This window comes from Enhydra lutris, unplaced genomic scaffold, assembly GCF_002288905.1.
Source record: "Enhydra lutris kenyoni isolate GAN:26980312 unplaced genomic scaffold, ASM228890v2 scaffoldscaffold23, whole genome shotgun sequence".
In the NCBI taxonomy this organism is placed as follows: Eukaryota; Metazoa; Chordata; class Mammalia; order Carnivora; family Mustelidae; genus Enhydra; species Enhydra lutris.
Genome location: NW_019154107.1, coordinates 6,350,573 through 6,376,715, shown reverse-complemented (window position 1 = coordinate 6,376,715; position 26,143 = coordinate 6,350,573). Strand labels below are relative to the sequence as shown.

The window sequence follows — 26,143 nt, the reverse complement described above, 5'->3', positions numbered from 1 at the left end:
GGGCCTTCCCCTCTCTAGCCACCTACACTTACTGCTTCTGGTTAAAGTCCAAGGTGGCTCAGGCCACAGGCTTGAAACTCTTGAATCTTTTGTTCATGCCCACACAAAGCTTCTTGGTGCCCCTTGGTAAAAAAAAAAAAAGTTGGAAAAAGATTTATTCCCTCTGATGGCTGGGGGCGAGATGAAAAGGAGAAAGCAAGAAAGATAGGGGCAAACCAAGTCATTGCAAGCTACGCCTATTTTCTTACAACAATCTCCCAGGTAACAGCCTCTACCTTGCTAGGATCTGATTACCCGTTGCCGGCCTCAGACCATAGCATTATTGTTTTAACATTTCTACCTTCCTCTTTATCCCAGCATGAGACAGGTTGTATGGGAGCCTGGGGAAGCTGACCCTGCTTGGGGATAAAGAGACAATTGAACACTCAACAATCTTGAAGGCACACTTGAAAACACAGTGATTAGAAAATAAAGCCGCAAGCCCGGTTAGTGTACGCCTGTGTAATAATGTGCTGGGCCACACAGGGCCGGCCTAGCCAGCCAGCTTCATTTTCATATCCTCTCTGCCCTCCCGCCCAAGTCTCTGACTTGGTGTTTTTGTTTTCCACTTAGGAATTCATGCACGTTGAACCTGACATCCGTGTAACGGCGTGCTGATGTCTCTCTAAAGCGGGCATTTAAGAAGAATAACAATAATAATAATGGGTTCATAGAAGCATCATGAATGATGTCGAGATCCTGTTCCTCGTACACTCAGGCTTCTGGGCTCATCTCTGGTGTGCCTGATAGTGACCTCAGGCCCAGTCACGTGATACTGAGTTCTCTCAGACCTCTGCGTTATTTAGTTACAAGGGAATTGTTCTATACTGGGCTGAAGACTAGAGGTCTCCCTCATTGTCCTCTGGGGGCAAGTGGGGGAGTAGTGTACACTGTTAGGTACCGGTGACGGGAGCCCTCTCCATGTTCCCTCGTCTAACTGGACTGCAGACTGTGAGGGAAGAATTACTGCTCCCTGTGTGATAAATAAGGAAACCAAGAATTAAGTAATTCCCAAAAGGTCAAGTACTAACGAATAAAGCTGGGCTTTAAAGTGAGGGTTTGTTTTTGGTTTTTGTTTTTAGATTTTATTTATTTATTTGACAGAGAGCTAGAGACAGTGAGAGAGGGAACACAAGCAGGGGGAGTGGGAGAGGGAGAAGCAGGCTTCCTGCGGAGGAGGGAGCCCGGGGCAAGGCTTGATCCCAGGATCCTGGGATCATGACCTGAGCCAAAGGCAGCCACTTAACGACTGAGCCACCCAGGCACCCACACTTAAAATGAGTTTTGTCTAACTTCTAAAGCCCCCGTTTCCACCACACCAGCTCCCCAACATCAGTGAGCAGAGAATCACCTACTCATGCTTCCATGTGAGTCGGAAGCAAGAGGTTTTTGCGTACACTTTTTAAAAAAAGATTTTATTTATTTATTTGACAGAAGGAGAGAGAAAGAGATCAAAGTAGGCAGAGAGGCAGGCAGAGAGAGAGGAGGAGGCAGGCTCCCCGCCGAGCAGAGAGCCCAATGCGGGGCTCGATCCCAGGATCCTGAGATCACGACCTGAGCTGAAGGCAGAGGCTTAATCCACTGAGCCACCCAGGCGCCCCATGTACCTTTTGAGAAATACTGTGTTTTGCTGTCCTGTATCACATGGTCTGCCTTCAGGACCAGGAATGGAAACAATTTAGATGGCTAAGCTCTTGGTAGTAAATTGAGAAATTCGAAGTAAATATTTTTGACCTGGCAAGTCTTCTCCTAGTAAAGTTGGCTACAAAAGACTAGTGTTAGGATGATCTCAGCAGCATAATTCATAGTAACTCCAACTGGAAATGACCCAAATCCCCAGGGGAAGTAGAATGGATTAATTGTTGTATTTTCACGAAATGAAATGCTCCACGGCAATGAGAAAGGAGAATCCAAAACCACTTGCAAAAATACGAATAAATCTCACAAACATAATATTGAATGAAAGAAGTCAGATACAAGAGAATACACACCACATATTTTCATGATCTATTAAGAATTTTAAAAGTAGGCACACCAGTCTGTGAGTTTAGAAGTCAGGACAGCAGGAGGAGCTCAGGACGGATGCTGGCTTTGGTCGGTTACTTGATCTGGGTGCTACCTAGGCTCATTTTGTGACAGTTCAGTGTTACACCCTTAGGATAGGTGCACGTTTCTTTTTTTTTTAAAGATTTTATTTATTTGACAGACAGAGATCACAAGTAGGCAGAGAGGCAGGCAGAGGGGGGTGGGGAGCAGGCTCCCTGCTGAGCAGAGAGCCCGATGTGGGGCTCGATCCCAGGACTCTGAGATCACAACCTGAGCCAAAGGCAGAGGCTTGACCGACTGAGCCACCCAGGTGCTCCAGGTGCAAGTTTCTGTACATGTATTGTTCTTTAATACAAAGTTGAAAGATATTCCAACCACAGGAACAGAGAAGGTACACTCTACAACCGATTGTCCATTTCCAGACAATTCTGGGGACCTCGCAGATAACATTCTAAGGAATAGTATCATCTCCTGCCTACGATTACAGCTCTTGGCCATTAACAGAGCCGGACTGTGCTCCAGCGGTCAGTACCCAGCCCCAAGGAGAACGTAGGAAAGCCTTGGAACTTAATTCTAGGACAAGTCTAGCCCTAGTCGGGTTATTTGTGAATTAAAAACCATGGTGTCCAATCTATATGTGTTTTTTTTTAAATATTTTATTTATTTGACAGACAGAGATGACAAGTAGGCAGAGAAACAGGCAGAGAGAGAGAAAGGAGGAAGCAGGCTCCCTGCTGAGCACAGAGCCCGATGTGGGGCTCGATCCCAGAACCCTAGGATCATGTCCTGAGCCGAAGACAGAGGCTTTAACCCACTGAGCCACCCAGGTGCCCCCAATCTATGTGTTTTATAACAATGGCCAGACCTCACAGTCCGTTTCCAGACTCAGAAGGAAGTGGGTAAAACTGGTTAGCTAGCAAGAGTGTCTCAGGATAATGCTGCTTAGGGCAAATTTTAGGAAATGACTGACCCCGAACCATCCTATGAGGTTTTCTTAAGGGAAGAAAAATAGAAGAGCCATAATTCAAGCTAAAGGAATCCTCCCTGTATCTGCCTGTCTCTGTATGAGACCTGGTTAAATGGCTCTGCATTACCCCCCAGTCTTCCACGATGGAATCCTGAGGAACAGAATTTAATGACCAAATGGAGGAAGGGTATCGAAAAGAAGACAGAGAGGTATTTCTTAAATTGGTGGGAATTTGGGGTCTAACAGCAATGCTGTTGCTTCATTGGTAGGTAAACTTACATGTTTTGTTTTCCTGTAAAATATTGTGTTTTTTTTTAAAGATTTTATTTATTTATTTGAGACATCAAGAGAGAGTGAGAGAGTGAGCACGAGCAGGTGCGGGCAAGTACAGAGGGGAAGGGAGAAGCAGGCTCCCCGTGAGCAGGGAGCCCGATGCAGGGCTTGATCCCAGGGCTCCGGGATCGTGACCTGAGTTGAAGACAGATGCTTAAGTGACTGAGCTACCCAGGTGCCCCTAAAATATTGTTTTTATTAAAGAATCATCTGCTTTGTACAATCATCTTCGGAATATCTTTCTTTGGAAAATCTTCTTTGGAACATCTTTCCTTTAGCGGCTCAGAAAAAAAAAAGGGGGGGTCTTATTATTGAAATAGGATCTAGCAAATACCTCCGGCTACGACATGTTAGAAATATCTGTACTTCCATCCTACTGTATAGCAAACCTCCCACACTGCATAATTTGTTCTAATGCTTGTTCCTTCCAGTCTGCAGCAATGTTTTCTGTATGTCTCCTGAATATATTTGACTGACAAAGCATTTTAGTTTGACATCACTTTTTTCCCCCACATACATTCCCCCTTTTACTGTGGCATGAAGAGCTGGTGTTTCTGCAGTTCTATGAGATCTTTGGCTTTTGTTTACTGAATGAGAGAAATTTGAAAAGACTTCTCACGTTTATCATCGCATGCCACTGTATTTTGTAAGGGACTGGATTATCATGTCTTGAAACATTGCTGAAACAAATCACAGAAGTTGGTCTTCATGGTCTGGATGCTTTGCTTCTCAGTATTGTGGTAACTACAGTAGCCTCTTATGATCATGACCCGATAGCTCAAGGTACAAGAGACGCTCCAGGTGAAGTTTAATGCTAATGGCAGCAGGTATTTGAAATAGACTCCTTCGTGTTAATAGTGGATTCACCTGTCTTGATTAGGTCTTCATTGTTCACACCTGATAATGTGGCTGATGCGAGACTCCTGCAAGGGCTAGAAGGGTCAGCTTGGCCACGTTTTTGTCACTCACCTGTGCTTGTGTTAGTTTTTGCTTCCCTGTTTCATTGTGGGAAATGCTTTAAGCCACTTGGTGGTCTTGTGAGCATTGGTTTAGTTAAAACTACGTAATATTATCTACAAATGCCCTTATCCAGGCCCAGGCAAATGGCACTATATTACAGTAAGCTGACAGCAAATGAAAATGCCAAGGGACCCAGGCCATCCTTCTCAATGGTACAACTTGCATTCTTCCTTGAGGACATCTTGTAGACTTCATGTCGACAGAGATAGGGCACCAGTAAAAATCAGCACCTTAGAATAAAGCATCAGTAACGCTTCCAGTTTTTTTTAAAGACTTTATTTATTTATTTGACAGACAGAGATCACAAGTAGGCAGAGAGGCAGGCAGAGAGAGAGGAGGAAGCAGGCTCTCCGCTGAGCAGAGAGCCTGATTCGGGGCTTGATCCCAGGACCCTGGGATCATGACCTGAACCGAAGGCAGAGGCTCTAACCCACTGAGCCACCCAGGTGCCCCAACGCTTCCTGTTTTTTAACCTGAAAAATAAATCTAAGCACAAGTGTTGCTCTTTAATGGATTGTCTTGCCCATCCCACATTAGAAAGCCCTGGTCTCCATGTTCTAGATCCTGCCCTTGGATCCAGCAGTGACGGAGAGCACCGCATTTTCAGTCTGCCTATTTGGCCGCTTGCAGAAATGCTCTTTTGAACTGCTTTTTGGTTCTGAGGCTCCGCCTTGCATGGAGGGTGTCACAGAGACAAACACAAAAACCAGGATGGTCTTGGGACACCTGGGTGGCTCATTCGGTTAATCGCCTGCCTTTGGCTCAGGTCATGGTCCCTGAGTCCTGGGATTGAGCTTCAAGTCAGGCTCCCTGCTCAGCGTGGAGTCTGCTTTTCCCTCTGCTCTCCCTCAACCTCCGATTGTGCTTTCTCTTTCTCAAATAAATAAATAAATCCTTTAAAAAAAAAAAAAGGAAACAGGATTGTCTTCAGCAGGGTGTTGAGTATCCTGGTTCCGCTAGAGAGCCTCACGCCACGTGCCCCTTACGGAAGCATCACTGGAGGCACTGCTGTGAAATCCTGCATCAGGAAGTGCTGTGCTGCTCCTCAGTAGCTATTTTGTTTTTCACTTACGGACAGTATTTTGTCTTTCTCTTTGCTTCGACGGCTGAGAGCTTCAAGTCATTTTTGTGACCTACCCAAAGTGTAGAGAATTGGGCTAGGTGTTCTTGTATGCTCATTTCGCTTCTGACCTTTGTCGAAACCCCTATTTCCTCCCTCAGCCCAGATCTTGTAACTATTAAACTTACAAATTTTATTTTTTTGAAGTCACCTCAAGTCCTTTGGGAAGGAGGTGGGATATAAATAAGATAGGCGGTTGTTAATGATGTTCATCATAAATTCCTTAAGCTCAGTTGCCTAAGAAAAGTTGATTTAGGGGCTGGAACTTTTAAATCTCTAGGCAAAACTGATTCTTTTCTTTTTTTTTTTTTTAAAGATTTTATTTATTTATCTGACAGAGATCACAAGCAGGCAGAGAGGCGGGGCGGGGGGGCTGGGAAGCAGGCTCCCTGCTGAGCAGAGAGCCAGACTCCCGGCTGATCCCAGGACCCCGGGATCATGACCTGAGCCGAAGGCAGAGGCTTTAACCCACCGAGCCATCCAGGCGCCCCAAAAGTGTCTATTTTCTATTGTCAATAGCATCTCTGCATTTCAGGAATCTAAGATGCCATTAATTATGAGATAGAGTCTCGTTGCAGGGATGTTGCAATGTCAGAAAATTGCTGACATTGATTTTAAGATATTTCTTGTAAGACCCTCTCCTAATCTCAGAGATGTTAAAATGTGGGGGGAAATGTACATTTTAGAATAAGTGAAATACAGTATTATTAAGAGTTCATTTTGGAAGGTGGCACATGGGAGTGGGGGGCTTGCGGCTTACAGGTGGTCAGTGTTTTAAGGAAGCTGTACCCCTGGGGCATGATACAATTTCTGATCTCTGGTCACTGGAAGGGCAGTAATTACTTGTCTGACCTTGACGCAGGGGTTCACACATGGGCTTAAAAAATGGACCTCTTGGGGCGCCTGGTGGCTCAGTGGGTTAAAGCCTCTGCCTTCGGCTCGGGTCATGATCTCAAGGTCCTGGGATCGAGCCCCACATCGGGCTCTCTGCTCGGCAGGGAGCCTGCTTCCCTCTCTCTCTGCCTCCCTATCTGCCTACTTGTGATCTCTCTCTCTCTGTCAAATAAATAAAAATCTTAAAAAAAAATGGACCTCTTATGAGGGAACTTTAGATAAAGTAGGAAAACATCTTTTCTTTTTCAAGATATTTAAGCTAATTTTTTAAACTGTGTTATGCTTTTGTTTTTAGCTAACTTCAAAATATTCATCCTCAACAATAGAAAAATGAGTCAAGGACAGATTAGTCTCAGAAGAAAGTACAAATGGCTAATAAACATTTGAAAAATGTTCCATCTTTTTTGTAATCAAAATAATGCAAATTGAAACAGCGTGATGCTATTTTTTAGTCTGTAAAATTGACAAAGATAATACTCAAAGCTGGTGAGATGGCAGCCAGCTAGGTGCTTTCAGACATTGTAATGTGAGTATAAATGAGACAGCTTTTGTAGAAGCTAATTTACCAATACATGTTAAAATGTTCTACAAATATTTATCTTTAAAATGTTCATACCCCTGGTCTAAGTAATTCAGCTCCTAGGCATCTATCCTAAGGAAATAATCAGAGGTTCAGAACGATGTTTAGAATGTTATTTATATTAGTAAAACATAAACAACTTAATATTCAACAACACAGAGAGATTTAAATAAATTATGGTTTTTCTATTCAGTGGAATGCCTTATAGCTATCAGAATTAGTGAGAGTTAAGTGGGAAATAATTTGTACCTTCTGCTCATTTTGCTGTGTACGTCAAACTTCTCTAAAAAATAAAGTCTGTTAAAAACGATAGTGAGGTGGTTTTGCAGAAGCCTGGATTCCTGAGAGGGTGGGGGAGGTCACCAAGTGGCCACGGCTGGTGCCTTTGAGCAGCTTGGGTCTCTTACACCCCCTGCTGGAGCCTGATGTCTTTAGTGCTGGGTGGGCCAAGCCCGGAGGAGGCTGCCCAGCGTAGTGGGTGACCAGTTGCCTAGATCCTTTGGAAGAGGAAATGACTTTATTGAACGGGCTATTCTTTGCATTTATCTTACCGCTCAATTTACCCGTGGTCTACTCTGTCTCACGTGGAGGTACCTGCTAATCTCTCCTTTCAGGATCTGCACCAACTAGCACTTGCCTCCCGGCCAACCAGGGCATCTCCCTTCACAATTCAACTTCCTTGGCCTATATCCTATTTTCTGGTGCCACTTGCAACCTTTCAAAATAGAAAAATGAACAGATGAGTCAGGTGTTCCTGCTTCCCTCCTGTCTTTTTAATGTTAACATCCTATCTTTGGGATATGATGCCCTTGCTTTTCATCATCTTGCCTAACTTTCAATGCTTGGGAATTGGAGGCTCAGGGCTAGGGAAACAGGGGGTATGGGACCCCCAGATAACACCTTTAAAAATAGTGAAATTGAAGACTGCATGATAGGGTAATCCCGACATACAAGTGGAAAGAACTGTCCGTGTAGTTAGGATTCCAAAGTTGTATGTATGCGTAATATATCAGAAAGCCCTAAAAGAAATCTAGAAAGTGTTACCAATGGTTATATTTGGGAAGTAGAATTATTAGTGAGTTTTGCTTTTCTTTATTTCCCAAGTTTTCTGTAGTATATATTATGATGATAAGAAAAAGATAGGAAACACCGACAATTGTCTTTCTTATTTGGTTTAACCTTTGTCAATAATCATTATCAATGATTCCCTCTCCAGTTCTTTATCAGTAATTATTCTCTCTCCATTGACTCTAACTTCTTCCATTCAACAAATGTTTACCCAGAACTTTCTGTCTGCCAGGTACTGCCCTAGGAATTACGAATACAACAATGAGTAGGACAGACCAACTATCCATTTTCTTAGAGCTACCAGTAGTCTGGGGAGGTTGGTCAGAAATATACAATGTCTCCTCATTAGACAACCAGGACCTTGCCTCAGCCTGCACTCGTGGCCTGAGCTGAATGAATGAATCTAGTCTAGTGGCTTTAGATATCATTTATATTCCTATGGTTTCTTAACCTGCTTCTCTAGTTTGGTTCTCTGTCTCCAACTCCAGACTTGTTAATCCAACTGCCTACCTGATATCTTCACTGGGAGATCTAATAGGTATATCAAACTTAATGTGTGAGAACGGAATTCTTGATTTCCCCAGCCTATCCCTCCCATCCCCAAACCTACTCTGCCAGTGTCTTCCCCATGTTAGGGAATGGCAATGCCATCTTTCTAGTTCTTCAGGCCAGTAACTTTGCAGTTATGTTGACTCCTCTCCTTCTTTTACATTCGACGTTCAATCAATTTCCAACTTTTTAAATTCAAAATCCATCCAGAATCCAACGACTTCTCACCACTCATCCTAGCCCCAGCCTCCATCTGCCTACTCTTGCCTGATAATTATGCCAGTTACTTAGTGCTTTTCTTGCTTCTGCTTTTGACCTTTGGGATTTAAACCTCAGCATAGCAGCGAGGTGGTCCTGTTAAGGCTCCGACCATATTACTACTCCCTGTTCACAACTCGGATGGCTTCCATTTTCTCCGTGAAGGCCAGTCTTTACAGCATCCTAAAAATCGCATACCATTGGATGTCTCCCGTCTCTTCGTACTTCACCTCTCTGGCTCTATCTCCTACTACTATACTTGGTTCACATCTTCCAGGCATACTGGCCTTGTTATTCCTGGAAGAAGCTGAGCATGTTACTGCCTTGGGGCCTTTGCACTTGATTTTTCCTCTGCCTGAAGTGTTCTTTCTCTGCAGGGTTCAATCGATCCTTTTTTTTTTTTTTAAGATTTTATTTATTTATTTGACAGAGATCATAGGTAGGCAGAGAGGCAGGCAGAGAAAGAGGAAGGGAAGGAAGCAGGCTCCCTGCTGAGCAGAGAGCCCGATGAGGGGCTCAATGAGGGGCTCGATCCCAGGACCCTGGGATCACGACCCAAGCTGAAGGCAGAGGCTTTAACCCACTGAGCCACCCAGGTGCCCCCAATCTATCCTTTCTATATTGACACACACATCAACTCCCTCGCCTCTCCAGTTTATGGATAAGCCCCCTACCTTCTTTATCCCTTTCCTTGCTTTAATTTTTTCTAAACACTATCCCCTTTTAACGTTTTATGCATTTCACATTCTTTTTTGTTGTTTGTTATCTTTAAGGATAATAAAGGCAGGATTTTGTGGGTCCTGTTTTGTTCCCTGATGTATCCTCAGAACCTAAATCCAGTGCCTGGCACCCAGCAAGCCCTCAAGCAATGTTTGTTGGATGTTGGAGAAATGAATAGAGGGTAGATACTATGAAGACCATTTAAATTGCTTTTAAAAGCTCAGATGAGTTTTAAATGTTCCATATACCCGAGAATAATAGCATTTAACAATTAATTTATAAGTGATAGTTGTTATTTTTTAAAGTACTCCTGCTTTCCTTTTAGATACGTTCTCTGACATTTGGAACACCTAATCCTGGATTAAATTTCCTGCATCTCTGAATTCCCAAGATAGGATAAATTTCTTTACAGTTATTTTAAACGTAGATAAATTATATGAATGTGTTCTCATGTGAAAATAAAACAAAATAACAGATGTAAATAGAGTAAACAATGAAAACATCCTCTCATCTCTTCTTCCAACGTGGCTTTCTTCCCTGGACGTAACCCTGGTTAATTTGTTGTGTATCCTTCCAGGCCAGTGCTGTCCACTAGAACTTTCTGTGATGATAGGGATGTTCTCTATCTGTGCTAATATAGTAGCCGCCACTAGCCACATTTGGTTATTGGGCACCTAAAATGTGGCTGGAGTCACCGAGAAACTGAGTTTTTAATTATGTTTCCTTAATTCCATGAAATATAATTTGAATTCAAATAGGTCCACGTGGCTAATGGCTACTGTATTGGGCAACACAGTTCTAAACTATTTCTCCACAGTTGCCTATTTCTCTCTCTTTAACCATAAATGATATCATAGTATATAACCTGTATATATATATTATATATAGTGCTTTGTCACTAGGATCATGTCCTAAAAATCATTCCTCGTCTGGGTGTATATATCTTACTGTTTTTAATGGTGCCTGTTACCTCATACTCTGTGCCTACTGTGCTTAGCTGGATGATGAAAAATAGATATTTCTTGGTGCAGAGCCATGCACTAGGCGTCCTGTCCCCGCCGCACCCCCCACCCCCACTGGCATTTGTCAAGGCTTTGCGGCAGCTGCCTGATCCAGGCTTCTGCATAATCACCGACACAGCCCAAGAATCTAGTGATTTACATATGTTGGGCCTCTGGTCAAGCATAAAATCTACTCTTCCTTCCCTCTCTTCAGAAGACAAACATATTCTGATCTCAAATAAAATCATGCCTTAAAAGCTATGTGCAGCAGCTGATAAACACAGTCCTAACAGAATGAGACGGAAGGCTTCAATTTTGTGATGTCTTTTTTCCAATTCTGAATTTGTAGTTCTGAAGCGGGTGAGTCCTGAGGCCAAAGGCTTCCACGGGAAAATGAGATTCTTTCTGGAGTCCTGTTCCTGTCCCTTGCAAAGCTTGATGAAAATGCCTAATGTTGCTGTAAAGTTCTTTCCTACTAGAGGACGTTCTTGAGGTGGTTATGACTTTATTAACTTTGGGTAATTCCCTTTTCAGTTGATCTCTGTGCTTCTCCCATACCTCATCAACATTTGCTAGTTAACATTTATTGAGCCTGGCAGCCGTCCTATTGTATAGACTCTTATCAGTCAAGGAAGGCCCTGCCGAGAGACAGACAGCTCACTCTAAATGGGAAATACGAAAAGGAGTTTAATAAAAGGGACTATTTACAACCTCAAGGGATGGTATGTACGCTAGGCCTGGAAATGTTAGGGGTTGTCATTTCCTAGGCTTCCTAGGCATGAAGGGGCCAGGGGAGGCTGTGGTTACTGGAACTTTGCAGGGTGCGCTATAAAGAGGGGGCCTTTCAAGGGAAGCTGTGGATTTGGTGAGAGGGCAGAAATAACCTGCTGCTTCCTAGCAGGGAGGAAGCCAACGGGAAAGATAGTCTGAGCTCACTCCTGTCCTGCCCTCTGGCATTTTGCATACTTTTCATGGAACCCGCCCAACGTGAAGCCTAAAGGCATCGGAGCCCATTGGTACAGCCCATATGGGAAGCCATATGAAGGAGAGTCGAGAAGGGTGGGAAGAGAGTGGATTCTGGAGAAGCAGAAGGAAGACATTACTCAGATATGCATCATTTCATTTATTCCTTACCACAGCTTCATGAGACAGATCATTTTATTATCTCCTTTTTATAGGTGAAGATACTAAAGGTTAGAGAGGTTAAGGACCAGCAATTTGGAAAAACATTTATTTATTTATTTATTTATCATTTTATTATCTCCTTTTTATAGGTGAAGATACTAAAGGTTAGAGAGGTTAAGGACCAGCAATTTTGAAAAACATTTATTTATTATTTATTTATTTATTTATTTATTTATTGAACAGGGTGGGGGGTGCAGAGAGAGAGGGAGAAGGAGAGAAGCAGACTCCCTGCTTGGGGGGGGGGGGGCTTGATCCCACCACCCTGAGATCATGACCTGAGCTGACATCAAGAGTTGGCTGCTTAATGTACTGAGCCACCCAGGCTCCCCAGGACCAGCAGTGTTTTGTTTTTTTTTAAATCATATTTTACGACAACGTGGATGGAACTAGAGGATACTATGCTTAGTGAAATAAGTCAATCGGAGAAAGACAACTATCATATGCTCTCCCTGATATGAGGAAGTGGAGAGGCAATGTGGGGGGTTGGGGGGGGTAGGAAAAGAATAAATGAAACAAGATGGGACCGGGGAGGGAGACAAACCATAAGAGACTCTTAATCTCGCAGAACTGAGGGTTGCTGGGGGGAGGGGGGTCGGGAGAGGGTGGTGGGGTTATGGACATTAGGGGGATGTGTGTGCTGTGGTGAGTACTGTGAAGTGTGTAAACCTGGCGATTCACAGACCTGTACCCCTGGGGCTAAAAATACATTATATGTTTATTTAAAAATTTAAGAAAATCATATTTTAAAAATGAAATGGATGTTAAATAATGAAGCTAAGATTTGAACTCAGGTCTGTCTGAGTGAATTGTCCTATCACAGTTAAGAAGAGCTTAGCATAGGGGGGCTCCTGGGTGGCTCAGTTGGTTAAGCATCTGCCTTTGGCTCGGGTCATGATCTCAGGGTCCTAGGATCAATTCCTGCTAGGAGCTCTTTGCTCCGCCGGGAGCCTGCTTCCCGCTACCCCCGCTTGTGTGCATGCACTTGCTCTGTCTCTGACAAATAAATAAATCTAAAAAAAAAAAAAAAAAAGGCTAACCAAAAAAAACCAATCCTGCAGCTGGCCATCAGCATCAGCGGCACTAAGCTACATTCTGATTGGTGGGTTAGCTTGCTGTCTGATTGTCCAGTTGTCAGGCATCGAGGCAGGTTGCTTAAGTACAGATTCCACTGATCCTTTTTTGCGCTCAACTGATGTTTGCATTGTATATTTCATGTAACGTCTAATAGTTTTTTTCAAAAAGTATTTATTTTAAGCAATCTCTACACCCAGTATGGGGCTTGAACTCATGACCCCTAAATGAAGCGTTGCTTGCCCTTCCGACTGAGTCAGCCAGGCGCCCCATGTAATGTCTAATAGTTTTTAAGTAAATATTCGACTATGTCTAATTGAACACATCCTGCAAATGAAATGCCCAACATCTAAGGTTTTTCCTTTTAAAAAAAGCATGATGGGGGGAGGGTGCTGGGTGGTTCAGTTGGTTAAGTAGGCGACTCTTGATTTCAGCTCCTGTCATGATCTTGGGGTCCTGGGAGCGTGCCCTGCATCAGGCTCTGCTCCCCATCAGTGGGGAGTCTGCTTGAGATTCTCTCTTTTCCTCTGCTCCTCACCCCCGCTCACCCTCACTCTCTCTCAAAAAATAAATCTTTTTTTTTTAAAGCGTGCTAGGAATATGGCTTTGGTATGATACAGTTCCATGTACATTCCCAGAACCTATACAATAAATAGGCAGCATATTCACGTGCAATGACTGGTGTTCTGAAATCCTAAACCAGGTAGAAAGATGTTTATTTGCAGTCTAGATCCAAGTCTGGGCTCTGGCGAAATCCTTGCCCACAGGAGGTTCAGGGCACAGGGCCAGGGCTTCTTAACCCTTTAAAATGCTCTACTTTGCTGCTACACGTGAAAATGTCATTCAACTCCCAACCCTGAATTTAGAACTGGCTACCTAGGGGGACATAGTCCATCCTCTGATGATCTCTCCCAGTTCAGAGGCTTAATTTCTGTGATTTGTATGTTAAAAAGGTAGGGTTTTTTTTTTCCCAGATATGAAATTACTGAAAATTGAATATGCCTTTTCAAACTCCTACCTCCTTCTGTTCTAAAAAGGCCACACTTCACCTTTGAGGAAGTCCCAGAGTTAATTCTGTTTCTTCTCTCCTTATTTCTCTCCTACATATGCGCCCTCCAAACATCGAGCATCATATGGAATACACAGCAGATGTTAGGAAACATTCAGCAATGTGATCTGGCTGATGTGGGGTCTAAGCTGCGGCTGGCCAGTAGCTAATGATATGTCGGTCATCTGACTAGTCCACCACATCTGGGTGAAACACATGGTCCTGTCCTTTTGTGTTTTCAGTTCATCATTTGCCCCCTCCTTTTCTAATTACCACGAAGTTCATTGTCTCCTTTTTGAGGCCCCTCTCTCCCCATTGTCTAAGAATCCTAAGAGTTTCCTCAGTTCAAAGGAACCCAAAAGGTAATCCCACTGCTGTTCCCAGGCACTGCCATTTGGTGTCTCTGTTGAAGACAGGCTCTGTAGAGTCTGGGGGAGACAACATCTGTCTCTGAGTTGTAAAAGTCAATGAGCTAATACATTTAAAGGGCTTAGACAGTTAGTGGCACTACCTAGGCGCTCAAAGATTTAGCCATTACATTACATTATTGAGCTTCAGTTTTATGTCTTATTTAGGGCCTAGACCCAGAGGATCCCAGGGGCCATCCCAGGTCTGGCAAATGGTACAGAAGATATGGGGCCTGGGTCCTCTACAGGCTGGTATGTGTATATAGATGAATTCATAGATAGCTTGGAATCCCGGAGTAGCTTCAGATTCCTTGTAAGTCAAATGATTTGTTCTGGCTCAGAGAAGGAATTTTGGGGTGATTGGACTGAAAAAAAAAAATAGTGGCTGAAGTCACAGGGCTGGTTGCTGGTGGCTGGGCCTTAACCAAGGTCTTCATGAATGTAGAACTTGATTCTCAACTGCGGCGGTGATCTGCCTCATTTTGGAAGACAATGAATGTTCTGGCAATGTTCACAACAAGTCTGTGGCTTGTATATTGCATGGATAATATTTGCATTCTCTCCATTCCAAACATAGTGCCTTTTACATACCAAGATATACCCCTCCTGCATGTCAGCTCCTGTTAAATATGATCACATGCACACACGTGCACACAGGTACTCATGTGCGCGTGTGCGCACACGCTCGTTTGTGAACTCTGTCTACCTTCTCTGTCTCTTTGCTTCTTTCTTTTTCCTACTTCTAGGCCACAATAATTAAGAAAACATATAGAGTGCCTATAAACCTTTTTCTTTACCTTTGAGTAACTATCATTGCTTTACAGCTCTCTCTGTCTCTGCTTTAATTACCAGATTTCACACCCTCTAGAACACCTTTCTTTTTTTTTTTAATTTTTTTGTTTATTTTTTTAAAAGATCTTATTTATTTATTTGACAGAGAGAGAGATCACAAGTAGGCCGAGAGGCAGGCAGAAAGAGGGGGAAGCAGGCTCCCCGCTGAGCAGAGAGCCCGATGCGGGGCTCGATTCCAGGACCCTGAGATCATGACCCGAACCGAAGGCAGAGGCTTAACCCACTGAGCCACCCAGGCGCCCCTAGAACACACCTTTCTTGGAAAATGGCAACACCTTATCTTTTTAATAAACTTTGGAACTAACACATAAAAGATCTCCAAATAGTAATTTATTTTAGGTCATGTGAAAAAGTCTCACTGTCCAGGTATGTTAAAGGTTAATGAATCTTTACTAAAATCTAATTTAGTTTGCCAATTCATTGACCTACTTAGGTTGTGTCCTAAAAGTTCATTCATGAGTCAGTTTGCTTTGTTTCTAGGGGAAACTACATTATCTGTTATTATAATATATAATATTATATATAATAAATACTAATAGTAATAATAATTGCCACAATTGATTCAGTACCAGGTACTTTATAGACATTATTTCTATGTTTCACAATAACCCTGTGAGATAGGTACCCATTTTATAGAGGAAACTGAACTTCAGCTAAGGAACATCCATTTATTTATTTATTTATTTACTTACTTACTTACTTACTTATTTTTTGGTGGGGAGGGGTGGAGGGAGAGGGAGAGAGAGAGAATCTCAAGCAGACTTCCACTAAGTGGGGAGGTCAATGCAGAGCTCAGTCTCACAACCCTGAGACATGACTTGAGCTGAAATCAAGAGTGAGGGGCGCCTGGGTGGCTCAGTGGGTTAAAGCCTCTGCCTTCAGCTCAGGTCATGATCTCAGGGTCCTGGGATCGAGTCCCGCATCTGGCTCTCTGCTCTGCAGGGAGCCTGCTTCCTCCTCTCTCTCTCTCTGCCTGCCTCTCTGCCTACTTGTGATCTCTGTCTGTCAAATAAATAAATAAAATCTTAAAAAAAAAAAAAGAAATCAAGAGTGGGATACTCAGTGGACTGAGCCACCCAGGCGCCCCATGGAATATCCTTTTTAAATTACACAAAGTCAAATACATTTCTTGTCCTGAAGACAGCACATGCTAAAGCAGCAAAGACAGGCCACCCATGGCTTCCCTCTCCGTTCCTTGTCCCTTTAGCAGCCACAGCCTGTGGGCCCCAGGTGGGTGTCCAATTCAATGCCAGCGTCTTCTGGTGGCGGCCTGCTTTGAAAAGCAAGCCCTGCCGGTCTGATTCTCCCTTGGAATCTGAATGGGGAAACATGGGAAGAAGTAGGAAGTTGGTTAGAGCTGGGGCTGGAGGACTCAGTCAGAAGTTGATGAGCGAGTGTTGGGAAGGGAGGCCAGCTGTCACATGTGAGCTCTACAGGGGAGTGGAGGTAATCGGGGACTTGACTGTAGTGGACGGTTATAGGGCAGATGGGGGTGGGAGAGAGGGAATCACGTGCAGAGAGCTGCCAGGTGGGTGCGGAGCACTCTGGAGCCAGACCCTGCGCCTTTCCTATTCCCCCCTCCCCCGACAATTTCTATGCTGGGAAGGCCTTAAAGTAATCCTTCATCTCTTGAGCTGTCTTGAATGAGTGTCGGTCCCTTTCAGACAGAAGAGCCAAATTAGAATACACAGCCCATAAGTACTGGTAAGGGGAGTTGAAACTGCAGTTTGTGGGCACAGAGCCTCCATGCTGTCACTGCACCCCTTGGCTACATTACAGATGCTCCCCTGGCCCAGCCTGGCCCATGAGGTTACTTTACTGGATCTGACAACCAACAGTGGACCCGTTTCCTGAACCCTTGTCCCGGGTCTTGGTTTACTTTCAGAGCCCTGAACGGGAAGGTGGGGGTTAAGGAAGTCTTAGGCAACTGGAAGTTCTCCAAACAAGCCTGGGGCAGGACTCCAGCTTCCTGGGCGGAAGGTGCTACAATGGGGAGGGGGAGGAGTGGGGCCAGGATGGCTTCTTGGCAGGGCAGAGGGGAACCCGGCTCTTCCAGGACTGCAACTGGCCTTCCCCCTACTTCTATCTCCAGTTCTAAGACCGTGCCTGACATACAGCTGAACGAGTGAATGAATGATTAATGAATGAGCAAGTGAATAAATGACGGGCGGAAGTGGGTCACAGCCCCTCTGCAGACGAGTGGATCATTCTCGAACGCCTTTTAAGGAACTCCTGTGCCCGTCTCTGAGAAACAACTGAGACGACAATATGAGTACTGCGTACCGTGACTGGTCACCTTCAGCTTTACATGCCCCAAAGCCGAGAGAGTGATGACCTTGATAATGCCGTCATTCCGAGAGGACACATGGACCATCCGGCACCACATTTGCCCTGTTTACAAAATTACCGCTCCCTTTGTCTACGTCTGGAGGGAGTGAGGTTTTCCTTTTAAGAGGCTGCCTAAAAGATGCAGAGCCACTTCCTGGGCAGGCTTCCAAGTGACTACATCTCTCTCCCAGCACTCCCCGGAGCCTCAGCCCGGGCTGCCCGGGGCGGGGCCTCCCGCCGTGGCTGCTGGAGCTACCGCAGAAGCGCTTATCTGCTGCTGGCCAGCAAGGCTGTGCTCTCAGGCCCTCCCAGGGCACCGAGCACGGCTTTGGCCTTTGCACTGAAGTGACGTCAGAGTTTGTGATTGGCCAGGCTGGCATGTGTGTGAAATACGGGCGATGTCTGCCACACTTCTGAGTACGGCATTTCTTCCCGCTGAGTACCCCGGGCTGTGGGTAAGTCTTAATCTTTGCAGTCTGCCCTGGGTGGTGGTTAAAATGTGCAAAGCCGAGCATTGCGACTTCCCAAGGGCATGACTTGGCATATTTCGTCATCCTGCTGGGCCTCAGTTGCCTTTTCTGTGAAGTAGAGAGATGGCCTTCTATATTATAGAAGGATAGAGGAACGGAGCCATGCTAGGCTGATGTGGGGCCAACAGCTCACCGGTCCAGACTACCTCCTTTGGTACCTGGCATAGGATAGAGAGTGTGGTACTGTCATGATTGCCGAGCATCAGTCAAAAAAAAAAAAAAAGTTCAGTGATCATGTCCCTGTTTTTATCTCTAACAGTATAATATTTTCTCTGAAAGTCTCTGGATATATTTTGCTTCTTCGTCGTAGCTGTGCAGCCAACAGGAATACGGCTTCAGGGGAAGTTAGTGCCAAAGGAAAGTTTGTCAGACTATATTCCCTTTCTCTTTTCCCCTTCTAGACGCTGACTGCACCTGCCCCATTTGCCGACGAAACCAGCTGCCAGTGCCAAGCACCCCATGAGAAACTGACCATTGCTCAGGCCCGCTTAGGAACACCAGGTGAGGCTGTACTTCTCACTCTCCGAATGGGCCCTGTCCTGACCTTGAAAGTAGCAGAGCGCCACCCGGGTGGCTCAGTCGGTTAAGCGTCTGCGTTCCGCTGGGGTCATGATCCCTGGGTCGTGGGTGGGGGGATCGAGCCTCACATCCGGCTCCCTGCTCGGCAGGGAGTCTGCTTCTCTCCCTGCTCGCGCTTTCTCTCGCTGTCTCTCTCTCTCAAATAAATAAAATCTTAGAAAAATAAATGAAGAAGCAGAGTAGGCCTGTCATTACTTGAGCACTTTCAATGGGAGCCTTGAATTTAGAGACTTTGTGCAAGTCATGAGAACGATCAGAATCTCTTTCCTCTTGTGCCAGCAGGATCATTAATACCCGCCTGCTTCACAAGGTTTTGGGGGTGACAAGATTGGGTTCAAGACACCAAAGCAGCATTTAAACGGGGAAGGCTGATACAAGCCTAGGCTGTTAGAATTATCATAATTTTTAAAAGTCTGCATTTTGAAACATTTCTCCAAGGGTGCCTTAAATTAAAGAGCCTGGCCTCTACACTAGACGTTTGCTGATGCATTAACTCCTTTATACCAGAGATGGCCAGGGGAAGAGATCGAAAAAGACCTGTAAAGGACCATCCCAGAAGCTCAGGCATAGCTCACTTCGTTGTGCCTCACAGACGCTGTGTTTTGTTGTTGTTTGTTTGTTTGTTTTACACAAATTGAAGGTTTGTGGTAACCCTGTGTCGGACAAGTTAGTGGGTGCTATTTTTTACAACAGTATTCACTTATTGTGTCTCTGTCTCATTTTGGTCATTCTTGCAAGAGTTCAAATTTTTTCATTATTCTGTTTGTTAGGGTGATCTGGGATAAGCGATTATGACTCACTGAAAGCTCTGATGACAGCATTTTTTACTGTCAGGTGTTATTTTTAATTAAGGTATATACACTGAGGTTTCTTTTTTTTTTTAGGTATAATGCTATTATATGCTTAGTAGACTACACTATAGTGTAAACATAACTTTTTTAAAGTAATCTCTACACCCAACTCAGGGCTTGAACTTACACCCCTGAGATCAAGAGTCATGGGTTCTACCGATTGAACCAGTCAGGTGCCCCTAAACATGACTTTTACATGCACTGGGAAACCAAGAATTCACTTGACTAGCTTTGTCATGGTATTTGCTCTATTGCAGTGGTCTGGAAATGAACCTGGACTATCTCCAAGGGGCATCTCTTAATTAAAGAGGCAACTCGAATGAAATAAACCCCCCAAATAATACGCATGTGTGTGCTTAGGGGTTCAACCTTGCAACACAGATAACTGAAAGTTTTGAGAAGGGCAGATTCATTTGGCCTGGAAGAGTTGGGCCAGACCTTGTAGCAGACCTGAGCTGCTTGTTTTGGGAGAAGGTAGATGGGGACTAGGCAGGCAGCCAACGGAACGGCATTCCAAGCCAGTGGAACGGGAAGAGTGAAGGCAGAGAGCTGTGTAGGAGTGAGTGCGTGAGTGAGCGCGTGGCATTGCAGGGGATGGGGCTGGAGTGAAAACAGACTGGCTGAGCTGCTGAGCTTTGAGACACTGAAGATGGCATCACTCAGTTTCCACTCGCCATCGCAAAAAAGCAAACATCCCCAGCTTAAGAGAATCCATGGGACAAAGGACAATTTGCTTAATAATAACAGTAATAATGGGTATTTATTAAGTGCTCCCTATTACTAAGTTCTTTAGATGTACCATGTCTTTTCACTCTACAACTCTCTGTGGTTAGTACCTTATTTCCCAGGTGAGGGAATGGAGGCTTTCGCGAGAAGCCACAAACCTGGCAAGGTTATTGAGCGAGTGGCTGGCAGTGGTCCTCACGCTGGAGAGCATCAGAATCACCTGGAGGGCTCATTAAACTAGCTGGGTGGGCCTGGCCCCCAGAGTTTCTGAGTCAGTCCGGATGGGGCGGGGCGTAAGCATCTGCCTCTCTCTTAGAGCTCCACCGGCGGTCAGGCTGGAGTTTGACATCAGACCCGTTTGTGTTCGTGCTTGACCTCTCGATCCTGACACTCTGGCTTCCTTTTGAAGAAGAGCTTCGAGAGCGTGAGGTGAGGAGGTGAGGGCACGCAAAGTTAATAAGCTTTGAGAAAGGCAAGAGGAGGCTTGGGGAGGTAGCTCTGAGCAGCTAAACCCGTTGTTCCCACACTTAAGTGTGCAACCAATCACCTGGTAAGCTTGTTAGAGAAACAGATTTTCTGGGGCGCCCGGGGTGGGGGCTCAGTCAGTTGGGCGTCTGCCTTTGACTTAGGTCATGATCTCAGGGTTCTGGGATCGGGCCCTGTGTTGGGCTCCCTGCTCAGCAGGGAGTCTGCTTCTCCCTCTCCCTCTGCCCCTCCCCCCGCCCCCGCCCCCCTCCCTCTTGCTCTCTCTTGCTTTCAAATAAATAAAAGAATTAAAAAAAAAAAAGATTTCCTGCTCTCTCTCCCTTATCTCTGAATCTGGGATGGAGCCCAGGCATCTGTGTTTCGTAACTAATAAGCCAGGGGATTGTGATCTTGGTGGTTTACAGACCACACACCGAGAAATGCGGACCCAAGCAATAAATCCGAAAGTTGCAATGGAAGTCCAGGTGGTGATGAAAGAACTAATTTAACCTAAAGTTACAGACTGAGCTTCAGGTCACCGAAGAAGAGGACCGAGCTTTTCCAGGGCAAGGGAGGTAGAACTTACTCAGCGTCTGCTAGGTGCTCTGTGCTCTACGCTATCTCGTTTGGTCTTTGCGTCTGGTCTGTTACCCATCTGACAGCGAACACTGTCAGATGCGTAATCTTGTGTCCTTTCTTGAGGACTTGGAGAATGGAAAAGTAACTTGTCAAATGTCCTAGCTGACTGGGTAGAGCTAGGATTCGCCCCCAAGTCCCTTTTACCTCAGATCCCTGCATGGATCCCAGCCGACCACGGAGCTCCGTGAAATCACAGTCAGGCTTTGACCTGGAGGGTGCCAGGTGTGTGAACGAGACAGACAGTGGTTGCGATCTTTTGTAGCAACAGGGCCATCTGCCTCGCTCACTGCTGGTTCACCAGCGCCTAGAGACACTCTTTTCAAAGCCTGTGTGCTCAGTAAATGTTTCATGAGTGACCAAGTGAATGAATGGAAGTTTGGGACAAGAGGAGGAGCTCACCCTCTGAAGGTAAAATCAGAGCTGCTTGTGATGGTCTGAGCCAGCGGCAAGTTGCTGGGATGAGACTGGGCCCCGGTATGTTTAACCACTAAGCAGTTTACACCCCGAGAATCAAGTTAGAATGAGATGGTGGTTCATTTTGAAACCGCTGTGCCGTGGGGTCTGTGGGACATGGGGTTCTACAGGAGTCAGATGGAGCCAAGGTGAACTCTTTGCACTAGAAGAGAAAGTCTCCTGTTGTCTCAGTTGATGACCCCGGAAAGTTATCCAAGAAAGAGAGTTTGTGATGTTGATGGGCACCTGGCTGGCAGAGGTGGGAGGGCCCCATTTTTGTTGGAAATTCCTTTATTTCTAACAAAATTTCTAATGTCTAGCATCCATATTAAAATGGGACAAGATGTTAGTTCTTTGATTAGTAAAAAGCACATGACAGTCTTAGACCGCACTCCCATAACCACTTTTTTTTGATAGTAGTGGTCCTAGCAGCTTTGAATCCTCTGTATTGTTCAAGCAGCCATCCCCTGCCAAGTGTGTGATGGGGTAGATCCGGGCTGGGGCTGGGGCTGGGGCGTCCCCAGCGCATTCCCTGCTGATGCTGCCTGTCCTGGGCCCTCACTGCCAGAACCACTGTTAAAGAGTGACTAACTATTGGTAATGCTGGGAGGGAGTGAGCAGGAGATTATCCAAGTATAATTGTTGGAGCATTGTGCTGTTAGTAGAAAACAACAAAAAAATCATTGCTTTTTTGGAACATTTGATAATTTTCAAGACTACTAAGCAATTAACTTTTTGTGGTGCTGTCTTAAGCATTCCATCAGAAAGACCAAACAGACCCACATTTGGGGGTTATAATGTACTTCAAGATTATAGTTATAACTGAAGTCTTTGTCTCCTTCACTGGCCCTGTTTTATGATTTAGTACAATTGCCTACAATATGTTGTACAATTGTCGGTCTGCCCAAACAGGGGCTGGCATATAAATTCTAAAAGAGGTAACAACAAACTCTGCTCATCACTCTTTGCTCCTGGACGTTCTCTGTGAGCCACAAGAGAAGAAACACAGTAGAACAATTGGAATTGGCACCTTTGATCTTAGCTCAATTAGTCCATCTGTGGAAGTAGGAACCTGCAAGGTTTCATATCTACCAGAGACCGAGAATCCCTCCTCTGTCTTCAGATAAAGAGGTCCAGGTGATTGTTTCATAGGCTCCTTTTCATCCCAGCTGCCTTCTCTCTTACAAAGAAATTCAGTTCTAATTGCCTATTTTCTTTCTCAAAAGGGGATTTGTATTGTTCCATTTCCACGGTGTGTAGAGTTTGCCAAATTCATTTTTTCAAGAACTACCTCGATGAATTTTGCCTTGTTTGTGTGTACCTGTAGAATAATTTTCTTTAAATATACCCTTGTTTGAGAAGAGTTATTTATTTTAGAGAGAGTGAGCAAGAGAGAGCACAAGTGGGAGGGGCAGAGGGAGAGAGAATCCGAAGCAAACTTGGTGCTGAGCACGGAGCCTGATGTGGGGCTCGATCTCACGACACTGAAAGCAGGACCTGAGCCAAAAGGCACCTCTAAATATAGTTTTTAAAACTTTAATGTATTTAAAAAGTTAACTTCAATCACTATCAGGAAATGCTGGCTCTAAGTAGAAGGAAATTTTCAAGTTTATCTAAAGCTATTGTAAACTTGATAAAATATGTAACTACTAGATGTTTAAAGGTTAATTTTTGTGCCACCATTTTTGCACAATTGTACACAACAATACTAGTGACTATAATTAATGGGTGTTTAGTACTAATCTCTCTCTTTTTAAAAAGAATTCATATTGGAATGTGGTCTTCTAGAAGGCACCATGAGTTAGGAGCAAGAACAGTAGAAGTTAGGTTTGTGCTCACGTTGCTTCATAGCTTGGTTGTATGCTGCTGGGTGAGCTGGTTAACTAGGTTGAGCCTCCCTTGCCCCTCTATGAAACAAGGGTAGTAAGTCCATTCTCTCCCATATACATTGGAGTTGATGCAAAGATCAAGTGAAAGATACGTGCTTGGTAAATCATACGGACTTTTTTTTTTTTAAGATTTTATTTATTTATTTGACAGAGATGACAAGTAGGCAGAGAGGCAGGCAGAGAGAGAGGAGGGGAAGCAAGCTCCCTGCTGCGCAGAGAGCCCGATGCGGGGCTCGATCCCAGAACCCTGAGATCATGACTTGAGCCAAAGCCGAAAGTCTTTAACCCACTGAGCCACCCGGGCGCCCCTAAATCATACGGACTTTTAAAGCACCGTTTAAATGTAGGTTAACAGCCATAATCAAAAATGAATAGTCCCCCTTTCGTTGTTGCCTGAGTCTGAAGGAATACCAAGAAATGCCCTAACAGAGCCCACAGAAATGTGAGTTCAGGTCTGACGCAGCCACTGATTGCCTCCTGTCTGGCCACGTGGTAGGTGTATGCTTAACTTTTTACTAACTGCCCAGCCGCTTAACAGAGCGACTGATCGTACCATTTTACATTCCCACTGGCATTGTTCGAGCGTTCCAGTTGCTCTGTACCCTCGCCAATAATTGGTAGGGTCAATATATTTTTAAATTCTTAGCCACTCCAAGGATATGAAGGAGTCTGTCATTTCAGTTTTAATTTCTGTTTCCCTGATCACTAATGATATTAAAGATCTTTTCATGAGCTTATTTGCCATCCATATATTCATTTCCTTTGGTGAAGTGTCTGTTCAATTTTCTTGCCCTTTTTAAAATGAGGTGTTTCTTATTATTGAGCTTTGACAGTTCTTTTGTATTCTAGATACAAGGCTTATATCAGGTATATGCTTTGCAAATATTTTCTCCCTATCTGACTTGCCTTTGTATTTTTGTAAAAATGTCTTTTGATGATGTGAGTTTGAAGTAAGGTCCAATTTTTTTTCCTTCTAATATGCCCTTTGGGGTTCTATTCAAGAAAAAACTTTTTTTTTTAAAGATTTTATTTATTTATTTGACACAGAGAGAGATCACAAGTAGGCAGAGAGGGAGAGGGGGAAGCTGGCTCCCCACTGAGCAGAGATCCCGATGCGGAGCTCGATCCCAGGACCCTAAGACCACGACCCGAGCCGAAGGCAGAAGCTCAACCCACTGAGCCACCCCAGCGCCTGAGCCACCCAGGCACCCCTATATCCATGATTCTTAAATATCACTTTTGTGTTATGTGTAGTTTATTATATGGAAATTATTTGAAACTGGCAATCGACATGTGCTATACAGACAGTCATTTTACCAGAACATCCCATTTCTCTGATAGACCTCACTCTGTCCATTCAGGATAAACAGGAATTTATTTGAAATACTTCCAAGAATTTGTAATTGTCTCTGGGCAGAAAATTTACAATGCCATTGTATTAACTTTCTATGCCCCAGAATTAGTGGCTTAAAACAATGCAGATTTATTATGTCATAATTTCTGTGGACTGGGAGGTCTGGCTTAGCTGAGTCCTCTGCTCAGGGTCCACCAGGTTGTGTTTAAGGTGTCACCCAGGGCTCATCTCTCACCTGGAGGCTTGATGGTGATAGACCTGTGTCCAAGCTCACTCAGGTTGTTTCCTCGCAATTCTAAGACCAAAGATCTAGCTTTTTGCTGGTGGTCAGCCAGAGGTCACCCTCAGCCCCTAGGGTCAGCTGCAGTTCCTTGCTGTGTGGCCCTCTCACTACACAATGGCTTCCTTCTTCGAAGCCACCGAGAGAGAGAAAGAGGGAGTCTTGTAGCAGTTTGGAATCTTACATAGTGTAATGTGATCATGGGAGTGCCATCCATCCTCTTTGCCATATTCACCTGGTTAAAGACAAGTCACAGGTCCCGTTCACATTTGAAAGGGAGGAGATGGCACCAAGGTGTGAACACCAGGCAGCAGGGATCCCTGGGAAGCACGTTAAGTTCTCTCCACCATGGCCATGGAGTAGTTGGGTTCCCACTCGGGATCATTGCCAAACACCCAGCCTCACCGGCCAGTGGTTCCCAACATAGATGCTCTGGAGAATTACTCCACTTTACTCAAAAATCTGAAACAAAAGATTAAGGTAAATAAACATACAAACTGGAAAAAAAACACATTCTTAAAAAAATGTAGAGAATTTCAAACATACACAAAAGTAGAACAATATAATGAACCTTCATGTGTCTGTCCTCTATAGCTAACACCCACCCCCCAAGCCAGTCTTGCCCCATGTATGCCCCCATCCACGGCCCCATCTTGAATTATTATTTTTTTTTAAAGATTTTATTTAGTTATCTGACAGACAGAGATCACAAGTAGGCAGAGAGGCAGGCAGAGAGAGAGGCAGAGAGAGAGAGAGAGGAAGGGAAGCAGGCACCCTGCTGAGCAGAGAGCCCGACGTGGGGCTCGATCCCAGGACCCTGAGACCATGACCTGAGCCGAAGGCAAAGGCTTAACCCACTGAGCCACCCAGGCGCACCCCATCTTGAATTAT

The 26,143-nt window shown here is 44.7% G+C and overlaps 1 protein-coding gene across 1 annotated transcript in view; it reads left to right on the top strand.

Annotated features, from left to right (window-relative positions):
* Nucleotides 1-26,143, top strand: part of LOC111150513 (phosphate cytidylyltransferase 1, choline, beta) — a 93,731-nt gene that overhangs the window by 8,650 nt on the left and 58,938 nt on the right. Inside the window, exon 2 of the mRNA XM_022508001.1 lies at nt 18,418-18,517. Within this exon, the coding sequence (XP_022363709.1) occupies nt 18,418-18,517 (100 nt within the window). The remainder of the gene's footprint in view (nt 1-18,417; nt 18,518-26,143) is intronic.